Genomic DNA, 24106 nt, shown 5'->3' on the forward strand with positions numbered 1-24106 from the left:
TATTAGCAAGCATTTACAGCTTGAACAGGTGAGACTCTCAGCACTGAACTCGTCTCTCGCGCCATTTGGGGCGTGGCTACACATATAGCCCCGCCCAAAACTTATATCATTGGCTCGTACATGGATTGATGAGCAAATACATCGTTTTCTATAGTCAAAACTACACCATTTTTTCACAAATCGGTAATCGCACTTTGGTCTCGATATCATTTCTGTAAAATAATGAGGGACAGCTTTTTTTTATGTAAAATATACCAGACTGTAGTTGACATAAACCACCACCAGGTGGAGCCACAATCCACCTTTTCAAGATCCATCACAAAGTATTTCAACTTTTTTTGTTGTTAAAATATTTTTATATTTAACAACAACAAAAAAAATCTTCAAAAAGACTTCACAGAGAATAAAAATCATGAACTGATGAATGGATGAATGCATATTGGGTGTTAACATTTCATATAACACATAGACACATAAAGGGTAGCGATGGTCTAGTAATCGTTAAGGAAACACTCTCTTTCTCTCTCTCTCTCTCTCTCTCTCTCTCTCTCTCTCTCTCTCTCTCTCACAGTGTCAAGCTCTTTCACGCGACAGAGCGTCAGCTCACATTAAATCTTTCAGCGACTCTTATTGATTGTGCAGTTTAATTCAGATGTATTTTTAAACATCTCACCATTGTGTTAGTGTGAGAGAGATCAGGAAGAACAGAAAGACCGGAAGAGTTTTACTACAATGAAACGAATACTGGTCCTGATGCTGCTCGAGCTCTCCTGCGTGCGCGCGCACAGAGGTAAGACAACATCAGCATAACTGCAGGATATGATGCATTTCTGAGACAAAACGCTTAAAACTTATCAAAAGGGGGGGGGGGGTGGGGGTTGGTAGCTGAGAGGGTTTATTAAATGTGCGCTTCTTCTGAATGACCTGTGCGCTCAAAATGTCAGAATTTTTAAAACGTGCGAAATAAGATTTTATCCTAATAGTTTTAAATGACGAGTTTTTATTGTTGTGTTGAGATTTAAGGTTGAATGTCTTTAATGAAACGCTAACTTACTGATCAGTTGCTGGAAGAAATGCATCACATTATGATGCTGTATTTGAGTTTTTGGGATACAATAGTTATGTTCTCTCTTTTTCTGTCACAATAAGTAGCCTATCATGTGATGCTATTATCAAAGTTTGAAGGTTTGAGAGAAGTGGTTCGTTTTTTATCTGTCTAATGAGTATAAGTGTAAAAAAAATATGTAATGTAGGCTAAACAATGTTTTCAAAATGCAAGTTGATAAATAATTGTTTTGGTTGCGAATTAATTCCAGCTGCAATCCTAGTTTATAACAATACAGTAAATCTAGTTTTAAAAGGGTTTAATTTCCTTGCAAATGCATTCTCATAAAATATATAGTGTGTACTGTGTATGCAACAGACTGAAGACATTGAGCTTACAATAATTTATCAATGCTCAGCTTTTCTCATCTTTTTTTCTTGTCTTATATTGTTGTCCTATCCTGTCCAGTGATGCATGTTCTTGTCTTTCTTTTTCCATTTTCATTGTTTATCCATGCTGTGTTTCAGCTTTGCTTGTTTGTGTATTTCATGATTCACTTCACTAGCTGCAGACTCCTCGGGCTGTTTGTCCCTGTCACGGGAGTAAACAAATCTCTCTCTCTCTATCTCAGAAACATAAGATAGTAGTATATGTCACAATTGATATTGCACAAAAATAAACAAAGTTAATTCAGCCTGGAATGATCATAAACATCTAGAAATCACAAAATAAACCACAAAGATCAGTGTCAGCAGATGCTATATATCTGTACGCTGTGTTTGCAGTTACTGTGACACACTGAGCAGCTGCTGAGGTCTCAGGTCAGTCTCTTGCATTACGTTTCCACGTTTCCAAGCAACAAAGGGCAATGCATTATAAGGAAGAGAAAAGAACCTATGTAGGCCTTGGGTTTTCAAATCAATGATATATGGACTTCTTTCACTTCATTATTTATATAGCAGATCAAATACATTTCTTATAAACACAAGAGTTCAGGTATGGTGCAGTATTAATACATTATATGCTGCAAATATCTGTCTTTGCATGTTGTTGTTGTTGTTGTTTTTTACTAGCAGAAACTACTGATTTATAAAAATTCACAATCATAGGCTAATATTACGTGTGTTTGGTAACATTCTCATTTCCACCTGTTAAATTAACTTAGCTTCATCTAACACTCACTTAAAGTTAATTTCTATTAAAAACGACTAACTACTAGAAATAAATCTTTAGCAAATCTTAACATGAATGAGATCATCATGAAAGAAACATCATTTTACAGTTATAATATTGTGATGTCTTAAATTCTTAGTGTTTAAAACAACATTGTAAACACATTTTAAACAATGGTAATGTTAGGTGTTTTAAATCAAAATGTTGCTACTGTCTATTGTTATATTCAAATAATTAGCAATGATGATGGATAACAAAAGCAGCTCCAAAAAGCAATTATCATGGTGTGTGCATAAAAAGATATCATGTATTATTTAGCAAACCTCTAAGCACTTAAAATCAAAGAGGCAAATTACTCTTTTCAGAAGTTTTTGCTACAATTTTTAATTAATTTGAGCCTATACATAAGAGTGAATATCTCATTTCTTTCAAGAGTTATAGCCATTGAAGTAAAAGTGACCCATGCCAAGTTTAAACGATGAATCAACAGTTTAAAATTATAATTGTTAGGGGTCTATATCAAACGGTTCAGGAGTTATGGTCAAAAATGAATTATATTGTATTTATAGTGCCCTCCTTGGGACAATCGGGACGAGTCTATGCTATTGTGTTTCCAAACTGATTTCACCAAGTTTAAGTCTCTAGGCCTTACAGTTTTTAGAAAGTACTTTTTATACATCACGTTTACACTGGAAGCCTGGTTCTTTGGGAGATAGCAGTGCTTGAACTAGAATCAGGATGGTTGAACAGACCTCGTTAGGCTCGTGGGTTGATGACTCTAGGGTTTGGTTTCGCTGAGGCTGCATTCTACATACATTTGATTAATGTGTCGACCGTCTGAACCTGTGTGGGTTCTGACAGCCCTCTGATTGATTGTTAACCATGCATCTATCATATATATTCATTAGTGGAGTGAGTGTGTCATCATCATCATCATCATCATCCCACAAAAGAAGCTACATGTTCCTCCTCTCTTGTGTGTGTGTGTTTGGCTGCTCATGGGAGGCTCACACCATATGTTCATCACTCATCTCTCCTTCAACTTTGTGCTCATGCATGCACACCTCTCCACACACCCCTCATGTCTTAGAGTTTAGGAGCTCTTACATCAGGACTATGAAAGTGTTACAGCAGTATTGCAGAGCATTCTTCATGTTCCTCTATACAGGATCTGCTGGGATTCTAAGAGTGGACAGGATAGAGGAAAAGAACAGATAAAGAAATAATATTATGCCAACAGTATTTATTATTATTATATCCACCCATTCATTCTTCAAACTGATTATCCTCTATAGAGTCGCAGGGTAAATTAAATTATATTATATTATATTATATTGAATGCAGAAAATGAAGTCATAAATAAAGGTTGCGGGTCTTAAAAGCACATATTTACAAAATGTTTCAGTCATTAACTTATTGTTGTATCTTTGAGATTTTTATTTTAATTTTAGTTAAAGTTTTAGTAATTGTGTATTTTTCAGTAGTTTTCGTTTTTATTTCTGTATTAAGTTATTTTAGTACATCATGGTTAACATGTATTTTATTTTAGGAATAAAATGATTTAATGGCTTTACATTTAGTTTCATTTTTAATTTAATTAAATTAACTTTAATAACCCTGGTTTGAGTACTTGAAAGATTATTACATATTACAAAAATACGTTTTTAGAAAGTAAAATATTTTTAAGGATAGCAAAGTTATTTTATTTGGGAATATTGTTTTTATTTAACGATATGCACACATCCATATGTCTAATATGCTGAAAATGGCAACTTTTTCCTTGAAACAAAAATTCATGACTTTACATGAATCATGCAAATCATGCTTTAAAATCAAAACAGCTAAAGTTGACCATTTAACATTTGTTTCATTGAATGGTTGTCAAGTACTAAATGTTTGTCTTACATTGCACTCTTTTACTATCACAATGGAATTCAGACTCAGTTTCTATGAGCACTTAACTCCAGCTTCTTTAATGTGATAAGGCATCTCAAACATTTTGACATCGAAGAACACTTGGACAATAATAAGTTTCTTTTTTTTTTTGTCATCCTAATAACATACAGAGAAGTGCATAGAGCACAAACAGAGCAGCATCAAGAATATCAACTAATAAGGTGGGCAGTTTGACCCAGTCTGAGGGGACCCTGGTACGGCTCTGATATATTTTATGATATTGAAACTTAATTTTAAACAGCATCTTTTCCCATTGTATATTCTCCATTAAACTAACAAAGTCGCTTAATTCCACAGTTGTCAGAGTCACGGGGAGCATGTGTGTGTGTGTGTGTGTGTGTGTCCAGAGAGGCCACTGAACTCATCTCTGATCCTCTCATCTCCTGTAATCTTTGCAGAATTAAGTTCAGCTCAGTCCATTAGTGCAGCCTAATGGAAACATCTGAGAGTTTAGAGTCACTTAATCAGGCATCTTCACATTATGTGATCAGAGAGAGTGATTTTGGGCGGTAATGATCCTACAGTCCTAAAGAAGATATAAGAACTTTTTTGGAGTCGATCTGGAAATCTCATAACTTTTCCACTCATTCTTATTCAGGGTTTCTCATTAAAATTTTCATACACTGAAAAAATGTATATCTTCCTCAGTGTTTTTTCTTGTTTTCCAATAAAAATATATACTATAAAATCAAGATTAATTTACTTGAGATGCAAAATGAAGATATGCATTCTTGTTTTCTGTAAAACTGAACAAAATTTTGTGAGTTTATGCTTAAAGCAAGCGCAAAAATCTGCCAGTGGGGTATGAAAAAAACATGTGATCCCCATAGAAACTAAGTTGATCTCTTTGAATCTGTTGATATTTCTCCTTGCTTTAAGCATAAACTCACTTAATTTTGTTCAGTTTTACAGAAAACAAGGCTTCTTACACTTCTTTTGCTTCCGAGGTAAATGTATCTTGATTTAAGACTCTTTGGAAAAAAGGAAAACATAACTTTTTTGCAGGTACAGTAAAACATTTCCAAAGTCTAGTGGTGGGGAACAAATATTCAAGGCTTAAGCTTATATTTGGTGAAATTAATAAAAAATAATGCAGACTGTATTTTTTGGAAGTGGCACTTTTAAACTTTGTGTTACTTATTGTGCTACATTTCCAGAACATGAATGAATTGTGTTCGCATCAAGTCTTACATTTACATTCATAAAACCTACATAAAGCCTGTTGTTCCTGACAGTATCTAACAAACAAGTATGTCTACATCTTTATTCTTTCCCTTACATATAATACAGAAATTATTTCAGCTGAAACTGTCACACAAAATGTACCACAATCATATCTGCACAGATCAAAACAACATTCATTTTCATAACTCACTAAAAAAAGATTATATTAATTTACTTCCTGTAACCAAGTTCTGACATTCCCTCTGTGCTCTGGGCTCATTTCCCTCCATAAGCGATGAGATGAAAGGAACCATTTTGGCTCTTAATGCACACGAGTGTAAAGGAGCCATTCTGGCTCTGTTCTTCCTGAGCACCTCTGTATCACAGACACAATAAAGCTGCAGGGAAATACTTCTGTCACACTCCTTCAATGCTCATTGCACTGCTGCTGTGGGGAATGCTGATCTTCATGAGCACTGCTGTTCGGAGTAAACCCGCAAGCCTTTGTTTAGTACCAATGCTAACTGGCTTCATGCTGAGGAAACCTTCAGCCAGAAATATAGTATGTTATTAATCTCATATCTCATAAAGCAGACCTTTATGTTGTAGAAACAAAATACACTGAAGCAGATTTCTAACTTTCAGTTCACTGCAGTGACCACAGTGAGCAAACTGATACTTTATATCATCTATCCCAAGATCCACCATTATTATATGTATTTTATTATTTAAAAAAATTATATATGTATATAATTAAATTTTTAACTTTTTTACATTTAATTGAAAATAGTAATCTTACAAATTGTATTAAAAGTTGTACATGTTTTCTTGTCATTATTTTGCAGCACACACCGTTTTTTTCTATTATGTTTGATTATTATCGAGCATCGCGTTAGTTCAGTCAGGCCACTTTAGTCACGCTTGCATCAGCTGTTCCTGACATGCACCAATCCAGTCTTGACACCCATCACCTGTGGTCTATTTAAATTCCCATTCTTCAGTGTCGCTTCATTCGCATCGCTGCTTGCAATTAATTCCCTCCTCCAACCCCAGCTCCACCAACTGAACCTGTAATCCTGTCTAACTTATTCTTTCTTTACAGTGTCTTCATTGGAAGCAGTCTCTATCACATTTTGTTTACAACTCATGTAATTGAGAATTGTAATTATGCTTATAATGGTTCTGTTCTGTACCCCAGGGGGATTTGTCTTGCTGCTCTCCCCGCTCTGTCCAAGCATGGCTGAGTGTTGCCCAGAACATAACCATACCACCAACACTAACTGTATGCAATATAATTGTCATATATACTTGACGGAAGTGGTCCTGATTGAAATTGTAGTCAATCCAGATTACATACTCTATAAAATAGGACTTATTTTGCCATGGAGTTGTAGATTTGGCAGCAGATGTAAGTGTGCGGGTGCGACACTGATTGAACGCTGTGTGGGAAACACTGGCATAGAATTTCTGATATCGGGATTTTATGAATCAGCATCAAGCTGGTTGAAATAAACATTGCATTTAATTGGAAAAAAATTTAGCCACATTAAAACAATTCTTGCTAGAAATAGGCATTTTACAAAACACAATGGCACTGGTTAGAAGAGAAAGCAGAAGGGAAGGAGAGAGCATGCATTTGGGAGGGAGATCGAACCTTCGGGATGTAGAAAAACCCATAACAGCTGCCGGCGGATTAAAACAGCTTTGAGACAGATCAACACTTTATTTCCTCTGTTGTGTATGTGAGAAAAAGAGACTCTTTCTCTTGGCTCTGCAAGCTCTTTGATTGACCCAGAATGAGAATCTGTTACTCGGTTGACTTAGCGCATTTGTATTAGTTTTAATAAATATGTTTTCCCCTCTGCAGGGTATAAAGTGGACTGCTGTATTTATCAGTCAATGAAAGTCCTTGTTTTCCATGCCTTTCAAACAGAAGTCGATTTTTAGTGATTTGGCCTCCATTCAATCTCACGCTCTCCATTTCCCTCATCTTTCTTTCTGTCCTCCATTCTTTACCTCTTTCTCCTGTGCTTCTCTCAGCTTTAGTTGGTCTCTCTGGGACATAAAACAAGTAAATGATGTGGCCCTGACCTTTAGAGGGCATGCTTTATTTCTTATAAGAAGAAAAATAGTAGATGAGAGAAGAAAAGTGAGGGCAGATCAGGTGCAGCTTTCCCAGGTGTAATCCACAACAAGAGACCATAAATTAATTACAAATGATTGTATTTTTCATTTGCCAGGTTTCTGTCTCTATTCTCTTCAGTGTCTGGTTAGAAATCAAACAATATAGTTTTTATGTCTTAAAGATCAAAAGATGTCAATTCATGTCTTTGATAAATTTCATTGTAAAACATAAAACAATTGTTGGCTGCTGCCAACTCACTTTTATATGGTTGGTTGTAAAACGCACTGATTTATAATTCAACTTCAGACTGCAATATGGGTTTGGTATTGTGTGTCTGCCTCAATTATAGTCTTTCTTTACTGCACATGCATGTCATTTGAACAGTTTCTCCACAAGTGCCTACAGAGTCTTGAGGATTTAATGCTTTGATTGAGAAGGAAGTGCAACTGAGTTTACCAACTGTTTTAAACAGATAAAAGAAAGATCAAAGTACACTCTTAATTAAAAATAAAGGTTCAAAAAGGGCGTTTTTGCAGCATTTCTACTATTGAGTTGCATTTATGTCAGTGTGAACTGACTGAACAGTATTCTGAGAATCATGTCTTTGTGGACATTACAGAGGGTGCAATCTTGTGTTTAGATATGCAGAAGTATTTAAAAAAAGATTGTCAATGGTTTGATTTCAAAGTAAATCAAAGATCGTTTCTCTTTCTTAGTGAATAAGCACAAGCCGTGGATCGAGAGCTCATACCATGGTGTCATCACAGAAAACACAGATGTGGTTCTGCTGGATCCTCCTTTAGTGGCTCTGGACAAAGACGCACCTGTTCCATTTGCAGGTAAGAAAGCAAGGAATGAGCGCTTTATAGGCTAATGGGTTTGTATTACAGCACTGTACGCACATCTTTCCTGAGGCAGTCTCAGCTGATGAGTGTGTGTGTGTGTGTGTGTGTGTGTGTATGTGTGTGTGTTTGTCTGTCTACTCCATCTGTTCTTTCTGATTATTAGATGCTTTATGCTTTTCCAGATCCCCTGCTGGTTGCCAGATCACACTGCCAATGTATCAGATACTCCAGATGAACTGTATTTCTCTGATACACTTGAACTGAGTCACTGCCTGAGGACACACACACACACACACACACACAGACGACCAGCACTGCATCTATCTATCTATCTATCTATCTATCTATCTATCTATCTATCTATCTATCTAACCATCCATCCATCCATCCATCATTTCAGACTGGAATCAAAATAAACTTTAAATTCTAAAGAATCTCAAAGCAACTTAAAAAGATTCAGGTGGAATCAATTAAAACAAATAATAATTGGCATAGTTCAAAAAGGAAGTCTTTCTTTTTACTCCTCCCTCTAGCACTTTTCCATCTCTGATGATTTAGTGTTCTCTCCGTAAAATACTACCAGATTTAACAATCTCTTCTCTTTCTTATTCCTCCTAAATAAATGAGTTCTTTGGGGAACGTTAGTGGAGTTTATACTGGCAGAATACTGTCAGACAGCTGCTGCTGAAAGAGACCCAGATCCCTGACATCTAACACACACACACACACACACACAAATGTTTTATCGCCACCTGTTCCCATTTTCCCCAACATACAGTATCCTTTGATGTGATTTAATGCCACATGTGACCTTTACACAAACATCCATGACTGTATTCTGACAAGGAAATTAATTAACTAGTGTACATAGACACCGAGGGGAGGAAGACAGCAAGGGTAAAGGGGTTCTAGGTTATAGTCTGATCAAAAATAAAAATACAGATCAAGTGTAATATCCTTCATATTAAACCACCAAAAACAATTCTGTTGTTACAGGGACAAAATATATATGATAGATTTTTAATTATTACATTAAAATAAAAAACTACTGGCAATTTGTCAATATCATTAAGTGCCGCTTTATTTAAGCCTTTTGTTTTTATGGGGACACAGAAAGTGTCCTCATAAACCATGCTTCCGAAAATTATGAAAACACACTGAACTGAGAAAACATTATCCATGCATGTGAAAGCACAGATCTGATTGAATTAGGTTTGTGTTTGACACTCAAGATGTCTTCGATGTGTGTTACAGGTAATACACCTATAAATGTAATTAAATATAAAGTGTGATTAATGGTTCTCCAGCAACCAACGATGAAGAGTAATTAATTAAGAGGGTGTAATTTATGTTGAAGTGAGATTGAGTTTGTTAAGAGGGTAATTGCTGGCAGGTTACAAATCAACGTGCTGAATAATTGATGGGTGTAATGCTCCAGTGATTTGATCTGAACACTGTACCAGAGCACTGTTATAAAGAGCTGAGTGATTGCTGTGAACGTCAGATCAAATGCTAGATTCATCATGTAGTTGCTAAGCAATGCTTTGATAAGTTTTAATCATAAACACTTTAAAGAACTTTACCTCACTTTACCTCATAGACCATTTGCCAATGAATTGGCATAAGGAGGACCGGATGTTTTTTTGATGGGTGCAATATACAAGGAAGTAAATCTCACTGTCATAGGCTGAAAAATCTTTACATTTAATAAAAAAATATATATATATATATAATTATTATTAATATTAGGAGTGACAAGCGACTGAAGGGGAATAAGTGATTGAAGTGAAAGAAAGCATGTCGAAGCTCACTAGGTACTTGAATGATAAAAGACAGCGTTCAGTAATGTGTGTGTGTGTGTGTGTGTGTGTGAGAGGGGTCACTGCGAGTGCAGGTGTATACGACACCCTCAAGGTCTATAAGACGCTCCGTCTCTAAGAGGGACAGTATCAGAGAGGATAAATCACAGCTGCTGGGAGTCTGTAAACTTTGATCAAACACATGGCAGTAAATGAGACACACTATAGTCTGGCTGTGTCCCAGTAACATACAGAGGTTTAAGTGTCTGTTCCTTTAGGCATAAAAGTGTCAGTAGCTGACATTGACAGTGATGTCTTACAATGATATGCATGCAATTCAGAAGAATGTAAAAAGAGTAATGGTGTCAAGATCATTTTTTTTTTGTCTAAAATAATTACATATTGTAGTCATTTAATGGTTGTTTGGTTATCTCAAAAGCTCATCTGACCTATATAATTAGATGTGATGTTATGGTTAGTGTCTGAAACCTCTTTGGTGGCATTAAATTCAATAAAGCTTTATGAATTTCGATAAAGCTCACACAAACACATAAGAGACATTTAAAAATAAGACACAAAAAAAACATCTATTCTGCTAATAGCATTTTGTAATTAAGGTTTTTTGTAACACACTCTCTTTTTAACCATACAAAAACATTGTCTCACTGGTCATTACAGCAGCAGTTTCATGCTTGCATAGCACTGAAGATTATGGAAACTATGTTATTGATTGAAAGGCAAATGCATCATAATTACACTTTGAAAACTAAACAAACCTCCAATTGTAAAATCGTAAGTGGGTCACAGGTCAGTATTGATTTAAAAAATGATAAATGAAGATAATAACAAGCAACTAAAACTCACCATTCACTTAGATGCCAGTAAAATTAGACAGATGGCAACATATTGAAATGCTGTAAACTTTGATAAAAATTAAGAGAACATCACAAAGTTAATATGTATCTGTCCATATCACACACACACACACACACACATACACACACGGATATATTCCTAATTAGTTTGCATTGTGCTATGAATTATTGTTTGATGAGAGAGAAGTTTAGAAACTGGTATTCAGTCCAGGTTTCCTTTCAGTATTTTTACATTAATCATTTTGCATATTGTTACAGTATATTCAGCTCGATATTAATATATTTAAATAATACAATTTTGTATTTTATAAAATGCACAAAAATATATTTTTTTCTGAAGTGAAAACAGTTGAGAGACACTGGTTTAAAGAATATGGTGAGAAAGCCTTGAGGAAAAGATATAAGCAGGAATTCTATTTTTCAAGGGGTTTCTCTTTCTCTCTGAGGTTTGTGTTCAGCTGACAGCTGTCAATCACAGATATACTATGTGTGTGTGTGTGTGTGTGTGTGTGAATGCTTTCAGTGATCCAGCCTTCAATTCATTCACTCAATACTGATTTTTCATTCCTTTAAACACTGTCATGTTCATCTCTACAGCAATATTTATGACTATAAAGCATAGCATGATTATATATCTATATCACAGATACTGAATATCACGGGTCAGTGGGTCTGTTTTTGTCCAATCTACACATCTTCTATACGTTAGTGCACAAACTATTGTGTGTTATTGCACAGCTCTCAGGAAGCCATATCCCTCATATCACTCCATAGTCTCTTTCTTCAACATAATTTCAACTTAAATCAATATTTCTTGACCATCTATTAATTTATTTGTCACGATAATCAATATTGCAATATATTCAATATTCAGTATGATAAAGCTTGCAATTTATATATTTATATACATAGAAAATGCCCCTCATTAACATAACATAACTTAGCAGACACTTTTATTCAAATCAATTTTCAATAGAGGAAGCAATTTATTCCTGATATACAGGATATATTAAAAAGAGAGAGAATGAAACAAAATGGACATTTATAAAAACATGTAGACCAACAATTAAAAAACAGTGCCACACCCCCTTACTATATCAGTGTCAGCGCATTTTGATAAAAGCAAAGCTTAAAAAAACAGAACAAACTAAAACTCACACATACTTCTGAATGCTTGCTTTATTAACGCCTGTATACACTATTATTCATGTTTAGTCTCATGCACTCACACATGTAGAAACATAGCCAATGTAAGATTGTGAAATATTTTTCAGCTAAAGAATTGCTGCTTTTTCTCCATCTCTTTGGCTCTTCCTCTCTCTGTTGTTCTGTATATGCTGTGAATGTGGGTTTATTCTGAAGATCAAAGAGAGGAGAGATGGAGAATACTCTTATCTGTGCTGGACAGCAGTGCTGTTTTACACAACACACACACACACACACAATCATATTAATAGTTTTGAGTGCTCATTTACTATGGTGTTCCGTGGTTGCTAAGCTGTTGTAGGTGGTTGCTAGGTGGTTTCTTACAAGCCAAGTTCACCTCCACATGAGAATTGGGGACAATGTCAACTTGACTAACATTATAAGTCTATTTCAAATAGATATTATACCAGTCTTTTGCTGCTTAATTATTAATAATATTCTCATTACTATCAATGTTAAAAACAGATTTTTGCTGTTTAATAAGTAGATACTGTGATGTATTTCTCCAAGATCAATAGATAGATTAATAAATAGAAAGTTCATAAGAACAGCATTTATTTAAACTAGAATTTTTATGTAACATTACAAAATATTTTATTGTCAGTTTTGATAAATTCATTTTTTCTTTGCTAAATATAAGTATACATTTCGTTCTTTATAAAAAAAAATAATAACATTAACTTTTGAATGTTAGTATACCGTGATTTCCACAAAAACACGATGCAGTATCCAACATTGATAATAATCAGAAATGAATCTTGAGCAGCAAATCATCATATCAGAAAGAGTAATGCAGCTTTGCATCAAAGAAATGTTACATTTTAAAACGTATTACAGTAGAAAACTTGTAAGAATATTTCACAAAATTACAGTTTTTCAAAAACATTAAAAATCTTAACTATTCCAAATATCTGGCAGTTCATGTTTATATTGACAGTTTAACAAAGGGAAAACCACAAAGAGCTAGAAAAGTAAAGAATTCACCCCCTTTCTTCTCACTGCGAGACATTTGTGGGATTATAAAGAGCCTACAAAGAAGAAAGTTGGTGAAAAGAATGGAAGTGTTAATCTGTGGTCTTCTCACTCTGTAGGTGAAATCTGTGGCTTTCACATGCAGGGTGACAGCGCGCCGTTCGAGGCTGTGGTTCTGAACCACACGTCCGGAGAGGGCCGTCTGCGAGCGCGTGAACCGATCGACTGCGAGCGTCAGAGAGAGTTCACCTTCATCATTCAAGCACGTGACTGTGGCACAGGACCGGAGGGACACGGAGAGAAGAGATCACACAAGTCAGTGTGTGTTTAAAGAAATGCATGTTCCTCCTCCTCAGTCTGATTCATGTTTGTGGTGTTTCTGAACTGAAAGGAACACGGTGAACTATTTCTAAAATGATTCATCCATGCTTGACTCACCTCTCTCTATTATTCACAGTTTCATTGAAGATTTTTTTTTTTCCTACTTTTAGAAGTGCCCTGTTTTTTATGTCCTTTAATTCACGCACTTGCTACTGGGTAGTTGAAACTTTAAAAAAAGAAGAAAAAAAAAGAGTTTGGTGTCTGTAATTTATTTCTTTTTTATGCTCACTAAGGCTCCATTATTAAATTAAAAATACATAAAAACAGTAATATTGTGGAATGTAACTACAATGTAAAACAACAATGTATCCTTTGTATTCCTTTGATCCTTTCAGCATCATTCCTCCAGTCCTCAGAGTCACATGATCTTCAGAAATCATTCTGATATGCTGATTTGCTGCTCAAGAAACTTTTCTGATTATTATCAATGTTGAAAACATTTTTTTTTTTTTTTTGGAAACTTCTATTTAGAAATTTGGGGTAAGTACAGTTTTATAAAGGCAAATTAATATTCATTAGGGATGCATTAAATTGCTCAAAAATGACAGCAAAGTCAATTATAATGTTACATAAGATTTCTATAAAAAAAAAAAAAAAAAAACTTTTTCACTTAAAATATGAAGCAGCAAAAAAATTTTTTTACGTTGGTAAAAAGCCAACCATTATTAATAACTGAGAACCAGTAATAACTGATGATAAATAAGCAACAAATCAACATATTAGAATGATTTCTGAAGTATCATGTGACACTGAAGACTGGATGAATGATGCTAAAAATTAAGATTTGATCACAGAAATAAATTATATTTTAAAATATATTAAAATAGAAAACAGTTATTTTAAATTGTAAAAATATTTCAAATTTTTACCGTATGGTGAGCATAAGAGTCTCATTCTTACATTAGCATACATACAGAATTTCAAGATGCCTCACAGTTTTCTTTCTTTCTTTCTTTTTTTTTTTTTTTACAGAACTGTAGGATACTGAACTGCCACTCAAAAATCAAGTTTTTTTTATCTCAGTAGTGACTATGAACAGCAGGTGTCTGACCTTCAGGCATTAAGAGCTTTTAAGAGCTCTACAGTGAACGCTGCACCTGTGCACCTGCAGACTGAAAGCTGCAAATAAACACTGAGCCAAAGGCGCTTCTCTTCACCGGCAGATATAAAGATGCTTTAACAGAGCTAATGCAGTGAGCTAGACCCAAGTCCTTTGAAACAAAATGAAAAAGACATTTGTGACTGAGTGAGATAGAAATGAGGTTAGTGATGAAATCGTGGAAAGGGAAAAGAGAGAGAGAGAGACTTTCCTCATTACTCTGTAACTCTTTAATCCAGACAGGATTACTGTATCACTGTATCTGGTTTTGACAGCTTGGATCTACGATACTTCACACTCACACAGACGGATAAAGGATAAAAATGAAATATTGGAGTCTAAAGGGGAGTAAAACTGCAAAATCACACAGGTTTACTAGAGATTTCATGCTTAATTCATATACATATGTGTGTTTGCGTACTGTATGTTCTGGTTTTTAACATTACAGCACAGATTAGCAGGAGTGTTTGTAATCCCATCATTTGTCAAACGAGCTGTTGCCCTTTGCAAAGCATTACTCACTTTTCACTCTGTCTTTGACATGAATGATGCAAGCTTGTTATCTTGGTATTTTCAGCTCGCAAAAGTGTGTCAGGACTGGCCGTCAGTGGTGGATGAAGTACACAAATCAAGTACTTGAGTAAAAGTACAGATACGTATAATAAAATATTACTCCAGTAAAAGTAAAAGTACTCCTTTTTCAATTTTACTCAAGTGAAAGTACAAAAGTACTCAATTTGTTATGTACTTAAGTAAAAAAGTACTGAAAGATAGATGTTTGCAATTTTATACACATTTTTTTTTTTATAATCCTACTGCTCAAAATACCTGGGATTTTTTCCAAAATAACCACTATATGGAGTCAAGATATATTTTTGTTGTTGATATGGACTACGCTGACGAGAGTAATGTTCACTGTGAAGCTTACACTGTGATGTACCTGAGAGAAAACAGAGATGACCATCTGATCTTCACCAGTAAGAACAAAGTATTTTAAAGTTTGTTGTTTTACAGTTATATATGACATGATAATAAGGCCTGAAGATTTTAAGGAAAATATAATTATATTTTCATAAGGATTTTTTCCTTCTCAAACCCTGTCTGTGTTGTAAAAACAGCCCTGGCCAAACGGGGTGCATCTCTTCCCCTCTTTGATAATTACTGTAGTAACCTGAACATCACATCCTTTCTTTTCTCCCCAGATGTAATCTATATATATATATATAGGTGGTTGAATAAAAATATTTGGACATTATTTATAAAAAATTACCTCAAGTTAGCACCAGCAAGCTTGTTAGCTAGACATTTAGCATCAGCTAACAATATTTACTTATTTTCAGTACGGTTATGAATAACGTCCTTAATAACAATGGATGAAAAGTTTAGAGCTCTACTGATGATTAAGTCTAGAGTGTGTCCACCTTTGTGTGTGGGTCCATGTACATGCTGAATCGACAGGTAAAAAAAAGCCTCAATTCCAAATATTAATTTATCACCAATTAACTGTTTGACAAACACTTCCTGCTTCGATGTCCAGATCTGAATTTAAAAAAATCTCAAACATGCTCCGATGTCCCGATCTGAATCAACCGAGTCGCGAACATGCTCCGAAGTTCCGATCTGAATCAACCGAGTCGCGAACAGGCTCAGAAGTCCCGATCTGAATCAACCGAGTCGTGAACAGGCTCCGAAGTCCCGATCTGAATCAACCGAGTCGCGAACAGGCTCCGAAGTCCCGAATCTGAATCAACCGAGTCGCGAACAGGCTCCGAAGTCCCGATCTGAATCAACCGAGTCGCGAACAGGCTCCGAAGTCCCGATCTGAATCAACCGAGTCGCGAACAGGCTCCGAAGTGCCGATCTGAATCAACCGAGTCGCGAACAGGCTCCGAAGTCCCGAATCTGAATCAACCGAGTCGCGAACATGCTCCGAAGTCCCGATCTGAATCAACCGAGTCGCGAACAGGCTCCGAAGTCCCGATCTGAATCAACCGAGTCGCGAACAGGCTCCGAAGTCCCGATCTGACTCAACCGAGTCGCGAACAGGCTCCGAAGTCCCGATCTGAATCAACCGAGTCGCGAACATGCTCCGAAGTCCCGATCTGAATCAACCGAGTAGCGAACAGGCTCCGAAGTCCCGATCTGAATCAACCGAGTCGAGACAGGCTCCGAAGTGCCGATCTGAATCAACCGAGTCGCGAACAGGCTCCGAAGTCCTGATCTGACTCAACCGAGTCGCGAACAGGCTCCGAAGTCCCGATCTGAATCAACCGAGTCGCGAGCATGCTCCGAAGTCCCGATCTGAATCAACCGAGTCGCGAACAGGCTCCGAAGTCCCGATCTGAATCAACCGAGTCGAGACAGGCTCCGAAGTGCCGATCTGAATCAACCGAGTCGCGAACAGGCTCCGAAGTCCTGATCTGACTCAACCGAGTCGCGAACAGGCTCCGAAGTCCCGATCTGAATCAACCGAGTCGCGAACAGGCTCCGAATTGCCGATCTGAAAACTTCGACCAAAGACTGTAAAAAATAACTCAATTTCTCTAATAACTCTATACTCTAATAACTCTACAAATCTATGAAAGACTCAGATCACGTATCTAAAAATAAATCGCTATAGTAAAAGAGAAATAATAAGAGGAGTGAAGTTTCCTACCGTTCTGCTGTGTTTGGTCCTCACGCGTGTCTGACGCTCCGTGGCGCGTCTCCGCCCCTCACACGCGCGTTTACAGCGCTAAATTAATCATCTTTGCTAATTATTATACATTTACGTCAGCTTCAGGTACTTCATTTATTATTGTTGTATCATTTTGGAATCTGTGATACTTTTTTCAGGATTCTTTGATGAATAAAAAGTTAAAATTAAATAAATAAACTTGAGTAAAAGTACAGATACGTATAATAAAATATTGAAGCTTACACTGTGATGTACCTGAGAGAAAACAGATATGACCATCTGATTTTCACCAGTAAGAACAAAGTATTTTAAAGTTTGTTGTTTTACAGAACATCACAGTTATATATGACATGATAATAAGGCCTGAAGATTTTAAGGAAAATATAATTATATTTTCATAATGATTTTTTCCTTCTCAAACCTTGTCTGTGGTGTAAAAACACCCCAGCCAAATGGGGTGCATCTCTTCCCCTCTTTGAAGTTACCATGTTCTGAACATCACATCCTTTCTTTTGTCCCTAGATGTAATCTATATATATATATATATATATATAGCCTAGGTGGTTGAATAAAAATATTTGGACATTATTTATAAAAATTACCTCAAGTTAGCACCAGCAAACTTGTTAGCTAGACATTTAGCATCAGCTACAATATTTACTTATTTTCAGTACGGTTATGAATAAACATTCATGTCTGTCTAACGTTAGTCGTCTAGTTAATCTAAACAATATACATATGTATAACGTTACTGTTGATACACAATATAAAAACAGACGTCATGGTAGCATTTTAATAAAACTGTTAATATTACGGTAGCGGGGAATTTGGACATGCATGAGTTATTTTATTTAATCAGTTTTAGTTTAAGGTTATTTTATTTTATTTTTTTACGCTGATTGATGTGTCTGCATCGTTTGCACTGGAGAATTTCAGTGGGCTTAAACAGATCACTCTTTACAACGGATTTAGTTCCCAAACAACTGACAATTTTGACCTAAATATGATTTTCAGTTACAATAATTAATCCTAAATTTCGACATTAATAACTTACTTCTAGCAACATCAGACGCACGCGCGCTCACAAGATCTGCCGGTTCTTACTTCTGGAGACTCGCACTAAACGGTTCATTTGAATCAGTGAGTCGTCGACTCCAGAACAGCTGCAATCGGATCATTCTAATTCGTAAACGAATCGTTTGGTGCGATTCGCGATCCGATTAAAGTTTATTTTGAAAAGACTCAGTTCGTTCATGATGAATCAGACACCGCTTCTGCGTGTCGGAGCACGTGATATATTATAGGGAGTAACGACATGTTTTATGAAATGTAGTGAAGTTAAAAGTACGATCTTATGCTTTGGAATGTAGTGAAGTAAAAGTATGTTCCAGTAAAATCAAAATAAACAAAATAAAATGCAGTCATGCTCTTTTCCTGATAAACACAACCTGACATTTTAATAGGCTGATAAAAAAAATATATATAGAGAAAGAAATTTAGAGAAATAAGTGAGCTCTGCTCTAGAGAAACATGTCCTGAAGTCTTTTTCTCAAGAGAAAAGTGTTCATTGTTCTCCATGTAATCCCAATTATTAAACGCATTAACAGTGTTGTTATTGTTAACTAAAACTATTAAAAATGGCTTTGTTAATCAAAATAAAACAGAAATAAAATAAAGAAACTAACTTAAAATGAGAAAAAGTACTAAAATTACTAATACATAAATATATAAAATATACAAAACAAAGATGTAGAAATGTGTGTGTGTGTTTGTGTGTATTTGTGTGTATAAACAGTAAAAACATTACTAAAGTTTCTTGTTGTTTCCTGCATTAAATTTGGAGGAATTTAACACAATATCGCAAACTGTGCTCAGATTTGCCAAAAGTATTAAAGTCTGAAATCAGCAGTAAAACTGAACAGAAACATCGAAGACATCTAAAACATCTAAGACAAGTTGATACTTTAAAATGTAGTTAAATAAACTTTATTCACCCTTAGGACATCTATGATGCAGATATGTTTGTTTGTTTATTTGTTTGTTTTTAATCAGAACAGATTTGGAGAAATGTAGCATTGCATCACTTGCTCACCAATGGATCCTCTGCAGTGAATGGGTGCCGTCGGGCTGAGAGTGTAAACAGCTGATAAAAACATCACAATGAAACATGAGTAATCCACACCAGTCCAGTCCATCAGTTAACAGTTTGTAAATAAAAAAAAATTAAAAAAACTTTGCTTCTAGCCTAATTATTCATCCATGATCCATAACGCTTCTTCCAATGCACAAGTCCATCCCCTGTTGTCCTCCCACATCGAAATTCACCAACATATTTGTTTAGAGCTGTTTTGGCTAGTAAACAGTGCTTGATCTGTGCAGATTCCTCTCCTAATTACTGGAGAAGTCAATAATATGCATAGAGGCACTCATATTTAAGCATGAAGCAACGGTTTGAAGTTAAAAAACATCAACGATGGCTTTATTTCTTACAAACATCACAAGATGTTAACTGATGGACTGCAGTGGTGTGGATAACTTGTGGATTATTGTGTTGTTTTTATCAGCTGTTTGGACTCTCATTCTGACGGCACCCATTCACTGCAGAGCATCTACTGGTGAGCAAGTGATGAAATGCTATATTTCTCCAAATCTGTTCCAAGGAAAAACAAACTCATCTTCATCTTAGATGGCCTGAGGGTGAGTACATTTTCTCCATGAAGTCTCCTGGACAATGTAAAAGCAATAAAAAACTCTCTCTCTTTCTTTTCTCAGGGCTGTGGTGCATGTGCAGGTGGGAGATGTGAATGAGTTTTCTCCGGTGTTCGGTCAGTTGGAGTATCACGGCTCGGTGATGGAGGGAAAAGTGTATGACAGTGTTCTGCAGGTGCAGGCGTCAGACCAGGACTGCTCTCCACAATACAGCCAGATCTGCAACTACCAGATCAGCTCTCAGGACACAGCCTTCGCTATAGACCGCAACGGTCAGCACACACACACACAATAAAAAAGACATTCACACTTGCAGAGAGCACTTTGCTATCATCTTTATATAAATGTGTGTGTGTGTTTACGTGCAGGTAACATCAGGAACACAGAGAGCCTGAGCTTCGATAAGAAGTCACATTATAAAATCCATGTGACAGCGTTTGACTGCGGTCAGAAAAGAGCAGCGCAGGATGCTGTCGTACACATCCATGTCAAACCCGTCTGCAAACCTGGATGGCAGGGTAAGATCTGGAAGTGCATTTTGCACATGCAATGGTCAGGATTCAGTGGTCAACCAGTGAACCAAGCTATATTTACCAATTTGTGCAATTTTGAGGAAGCTAATTTGCTAAATTCTTCAGTGTTTTCTGTACACGCTCATAAAAAAGGTACACGTCAGTGGGCCGGCACCCTAAGGTGCAAAAGAGGTACATCTTTTTAGCTTATTTACCACTAAATGATGCATTTTAGTACATTAAAGGAACATATTAAAGTGCATAGTAATTTTGAAAGTGTACTGCAACAATAACAGCTGTGTACTTTTTTAATGAGACTGTACAGCTGGACTGCTTTAAAGTTATTTGAATATGAGTTTTAAATGATTATCAGTGTTATTTTTGTATTATTTATTTACTATTATAGCATTTATTATTTTTATTATTTTTTATTTTCTTTTATTTATTAAGCTTTAATAATTTTATGTTTTTTATTCATATTTATTATTATTATATTATGTTTTAGTTTCTGTAATTTTCTGTAGCATTCCATCAAGATTATTTATGTTTAATTTTTATATATTATATTTACATTTTATTTGATTTAATCTTTATTTTAATTATTAGACTCCTAATCTAGTTTTCTAATAAACCTGATATTATAAATTATGATCATTGTTGGCTCTTAACAAATGGCCTTTTTCTACTTTTGTATGTCTGCTAAATGCCAAAAAGTAGTTTCAATTTTAATTAACAATAAAAACACTAAACTATCTTAGATAAATCTGCTCCTAAATTGCATGTGTAATAATAACCTTAAAATGAATTGAAGTTCGGTTTGAATCTGACAGACCTTTTAGATTTGAATCTGTGAATCAGTGGATTGAACTGTTTCACTGAAATAAATAATCTGAATAAACATTCTCTGAAATGAATCAAACTTCCAGACATCACTTATCTATCCAAAAGGAGGACAATTAAAGAGAGCATCTCAGCTTCAAAGACTCTTTGCTCCAGAGCTCAACTTGATAACAGTCCATTTTGTTTAGTTGCTCCCCAAAAGTGCATGTGAGTATTCACTTGTTTCATTGCCATAATGAATCAATATAATAAAACCAAGGTCAGTGTGGAAATTAGATGCATGTTTAACACTAAAATGCACAAAAAATGAGTAAACAATCAAAATACAGTTCTGGTATAGCAATTTCAGACACTTCCTATGATCTGTGCATGACAGGTGCTCTGTCTGAAACCAGATTCAGCTCAGTGAGTTACACACACACACACACACACACACACACACACACACACACACACACACACACACACACACGTGGGACGGATCTGTGCTTTGAATTTCCTGTCACTTTCTGTCCGTCTCTTTCTTTTCCCTTGAAGCTATTTTAGTTTGCTTTTAAACTCAATATATTGACCCCTCCTGTTTCTCTGCATTTCTGCTTTATTTCCTGTAGGTTTGTGCTTTTTTTCTTGCTTTTGATTGCCACAGGAGGCTTGCATCAGAATTAACACACACTTTCATATGATAGCCAGCATGATGCATTATGCAGTTCTTTGAAAGCTCCTGATATCAGTTTTCCTAGCTAAAGATATGACACATCTAAAGCAGAGCTGCTCAACTGGCTGCAAAAAAAAAGGGTCTTTTATGATTGCAGACAGCGGGGAAAGACTAAATAAAATAACATGCAACATTTAAATGGGAGACAAAAAATGATTCATGCAGAACTTCTCATGCTTTCATTTTAAAACTTTAGATGCAGACCAAAGTCGGTTTGATTTTAGTGTTTGGTTCATTTAGAAACAACTGAAGAACGAAAACAACCTTGAATTTAGTCGAAACTGTGACTATGAATATTAAAGTAGAAGCTTATGCAAGTCAACATGAAATCAAAATTGAACCTATTTATATTCTTAAAGTGATAGTGCACCCAAAAATGAACATTTTGGTATCATTTATTTATTCTCATGTCATTCCAAACCTGTATGACTTTTACTCCTATGAAAAAATTATTATTATTATTATTTTATATGAAAGTCAGTATGACTTTAAATGGTGACAAAATGAACATTTTTGCGTGAACTGTTCCTTTAATACTTGCTTATGCACAGTTCATTTGTGCATGTCATTCCAAAAACAACAACAACAAAAATAAAAAGTTTTTGTTTAAAACTTTAATTATAAAAAAAACCCTCAAAAAATTTTCTTGTCTCCTAACGTCATCAAACCCATATTTTTTTCATCCCCCTCATTCGCTTTTTCACCATCCAGTCAATGCCCTATGGATAAAATCAAGTAAACTTTTGGTCTAAAGTAGACTGTTTATCCCAGAATGCACTTTGTTGTGTCTCTGATGTGACTGTCCCTCAGGTGAGTTCGGAGACTCAGAAAATGTTCCTCTTTACTCACACACACGAATTTGGTCAAAGCTTCAGGACAATTTTTCCAGCCCACTGGATGATGACAAGTTGAGTCAAGGCCATTTTTCACATCTGACATAAAAGCATGAAGGAGAGAGAAAAGTAAACAGCTCCCTGTTGTTTCTCATAAGCAAGGGTGAATAATTCAGCAGGTGTGGACATGTACCATCCACACACACACACTCTAATTTTGTTGTTACAGTACCTTTAGGCTCCGTCCATGCATAAAATAATCATTTTAGCTCCAAATGTCCAAACCCAGCAGCTCAAAGTGTGTGTGAGCTAATATTTGTGTGGCCTGTATGTGAATGCATGTTTACATAATCCATTTAATACTGTCCAACGTTTACATTTTTCACCCATAACCTCATGTTAAATAACCACTGGCTATAGAATTCATTACAGCCACAATGTAGGCAGAAAAAAAATGTAATATCTCATCAGACACATTAAGAGCTCTGGGTAACAAACCTCAAATATATTATAAATTAGAACTGAATAAAACAAAAAGGAAACACCATTCTTCTTCATTCAAAAACAAACAAATGGGCTTATTCAGTTCACATTAACAATTTATTTTGCTACTTGTCATATTTGTTCTCCAAAAAAATACCACAAAATTACATTAAGGGGGTGCTGAATATTTATAATTATATTTAATATATATTTAGGGAACTACTTACCATATATCAAGTAGATTTTTATGAAAATTACAATTACAAATGTAAGTAAATGTCATGCATGAAATTATATAAAACTAGTTTAACGAAGTAAAATTAAAGTGAATAAATACATACTTTTTATTTTAGGCAATTGTTAAAGCAAGTGTTTATGATAAACTCTGGGCCTTCCTGGCCATTTTAACAGGTCCTTCCTAAAAAAATAAAAATAAAATAGCTCTTAATTCCAACATTTGCAACATTACCAATTCAGTTCTACACTCTTAAAAATAAAGGTGCTTTAGAAGGTTCTTCAAGCGATGCCACAGAACAGAAGAACCATTTTTGGTTCCACAAAGAACAATTCAACCTTCTATCACCACAAATAACCTTTTGTGAAACAGAAAGGTTCTTCAGATGTTAAAGGTTCTTTATGGAACCATTTAGACAAAAAGGTTCTTCAAAGGCATCGTGAGGCACATTTATTTTTAAGA

General features: G+C 35.4%; 1 protein-coding gene across 1 annotated transcript in view; it reads left to right on the plus strand.

Annotated features, from left to right (window-relative positions):
• Positions 1 to 732: 732 nt before the first annotated feature.
• Positions 733 to 24106, plus strand: part of LOC113079231 (calsyntenin-2-like) — a 43000-nt gene continuing 19626 nt past the window's right edge. Inside the window, exons 1-5 of the mRNA XM_026251449.1 lie at positions 733 to 790; positions 8180 to 8302; positions 13280 to 13475; positions 20090 to 20298; positions 20395 to 20544. Coding sequence (XP_026107234.1) covers positions 733 to 790; positions 8180 to 8302; positions 13280 to 13475; positions 20090 to 20298; positions 20395 to 20544 — 736 coding nt within the window. The remainder of the gene's footprint in view (positions 791 to 8179; positions 8303 to 13279; positions 13476 to 20089; positions 20299 to 20394; positions 20545 to 24106) is intronic.

This window comes from Carassius auratus, unplaced genomic scaffold (genome assembly GCF_003368295.1).
Source record: "Carassius auratus strain Wakin unplaced genomic scaffold, ASM336829v1 scaf_tig00027474, whole genome shotgun sequence".
NCBI lineage: Eukaryota > Metazoa > Chordata > Actinopteri > Cypriniformes > Cyprinidae > Carassius > Carassius auratus.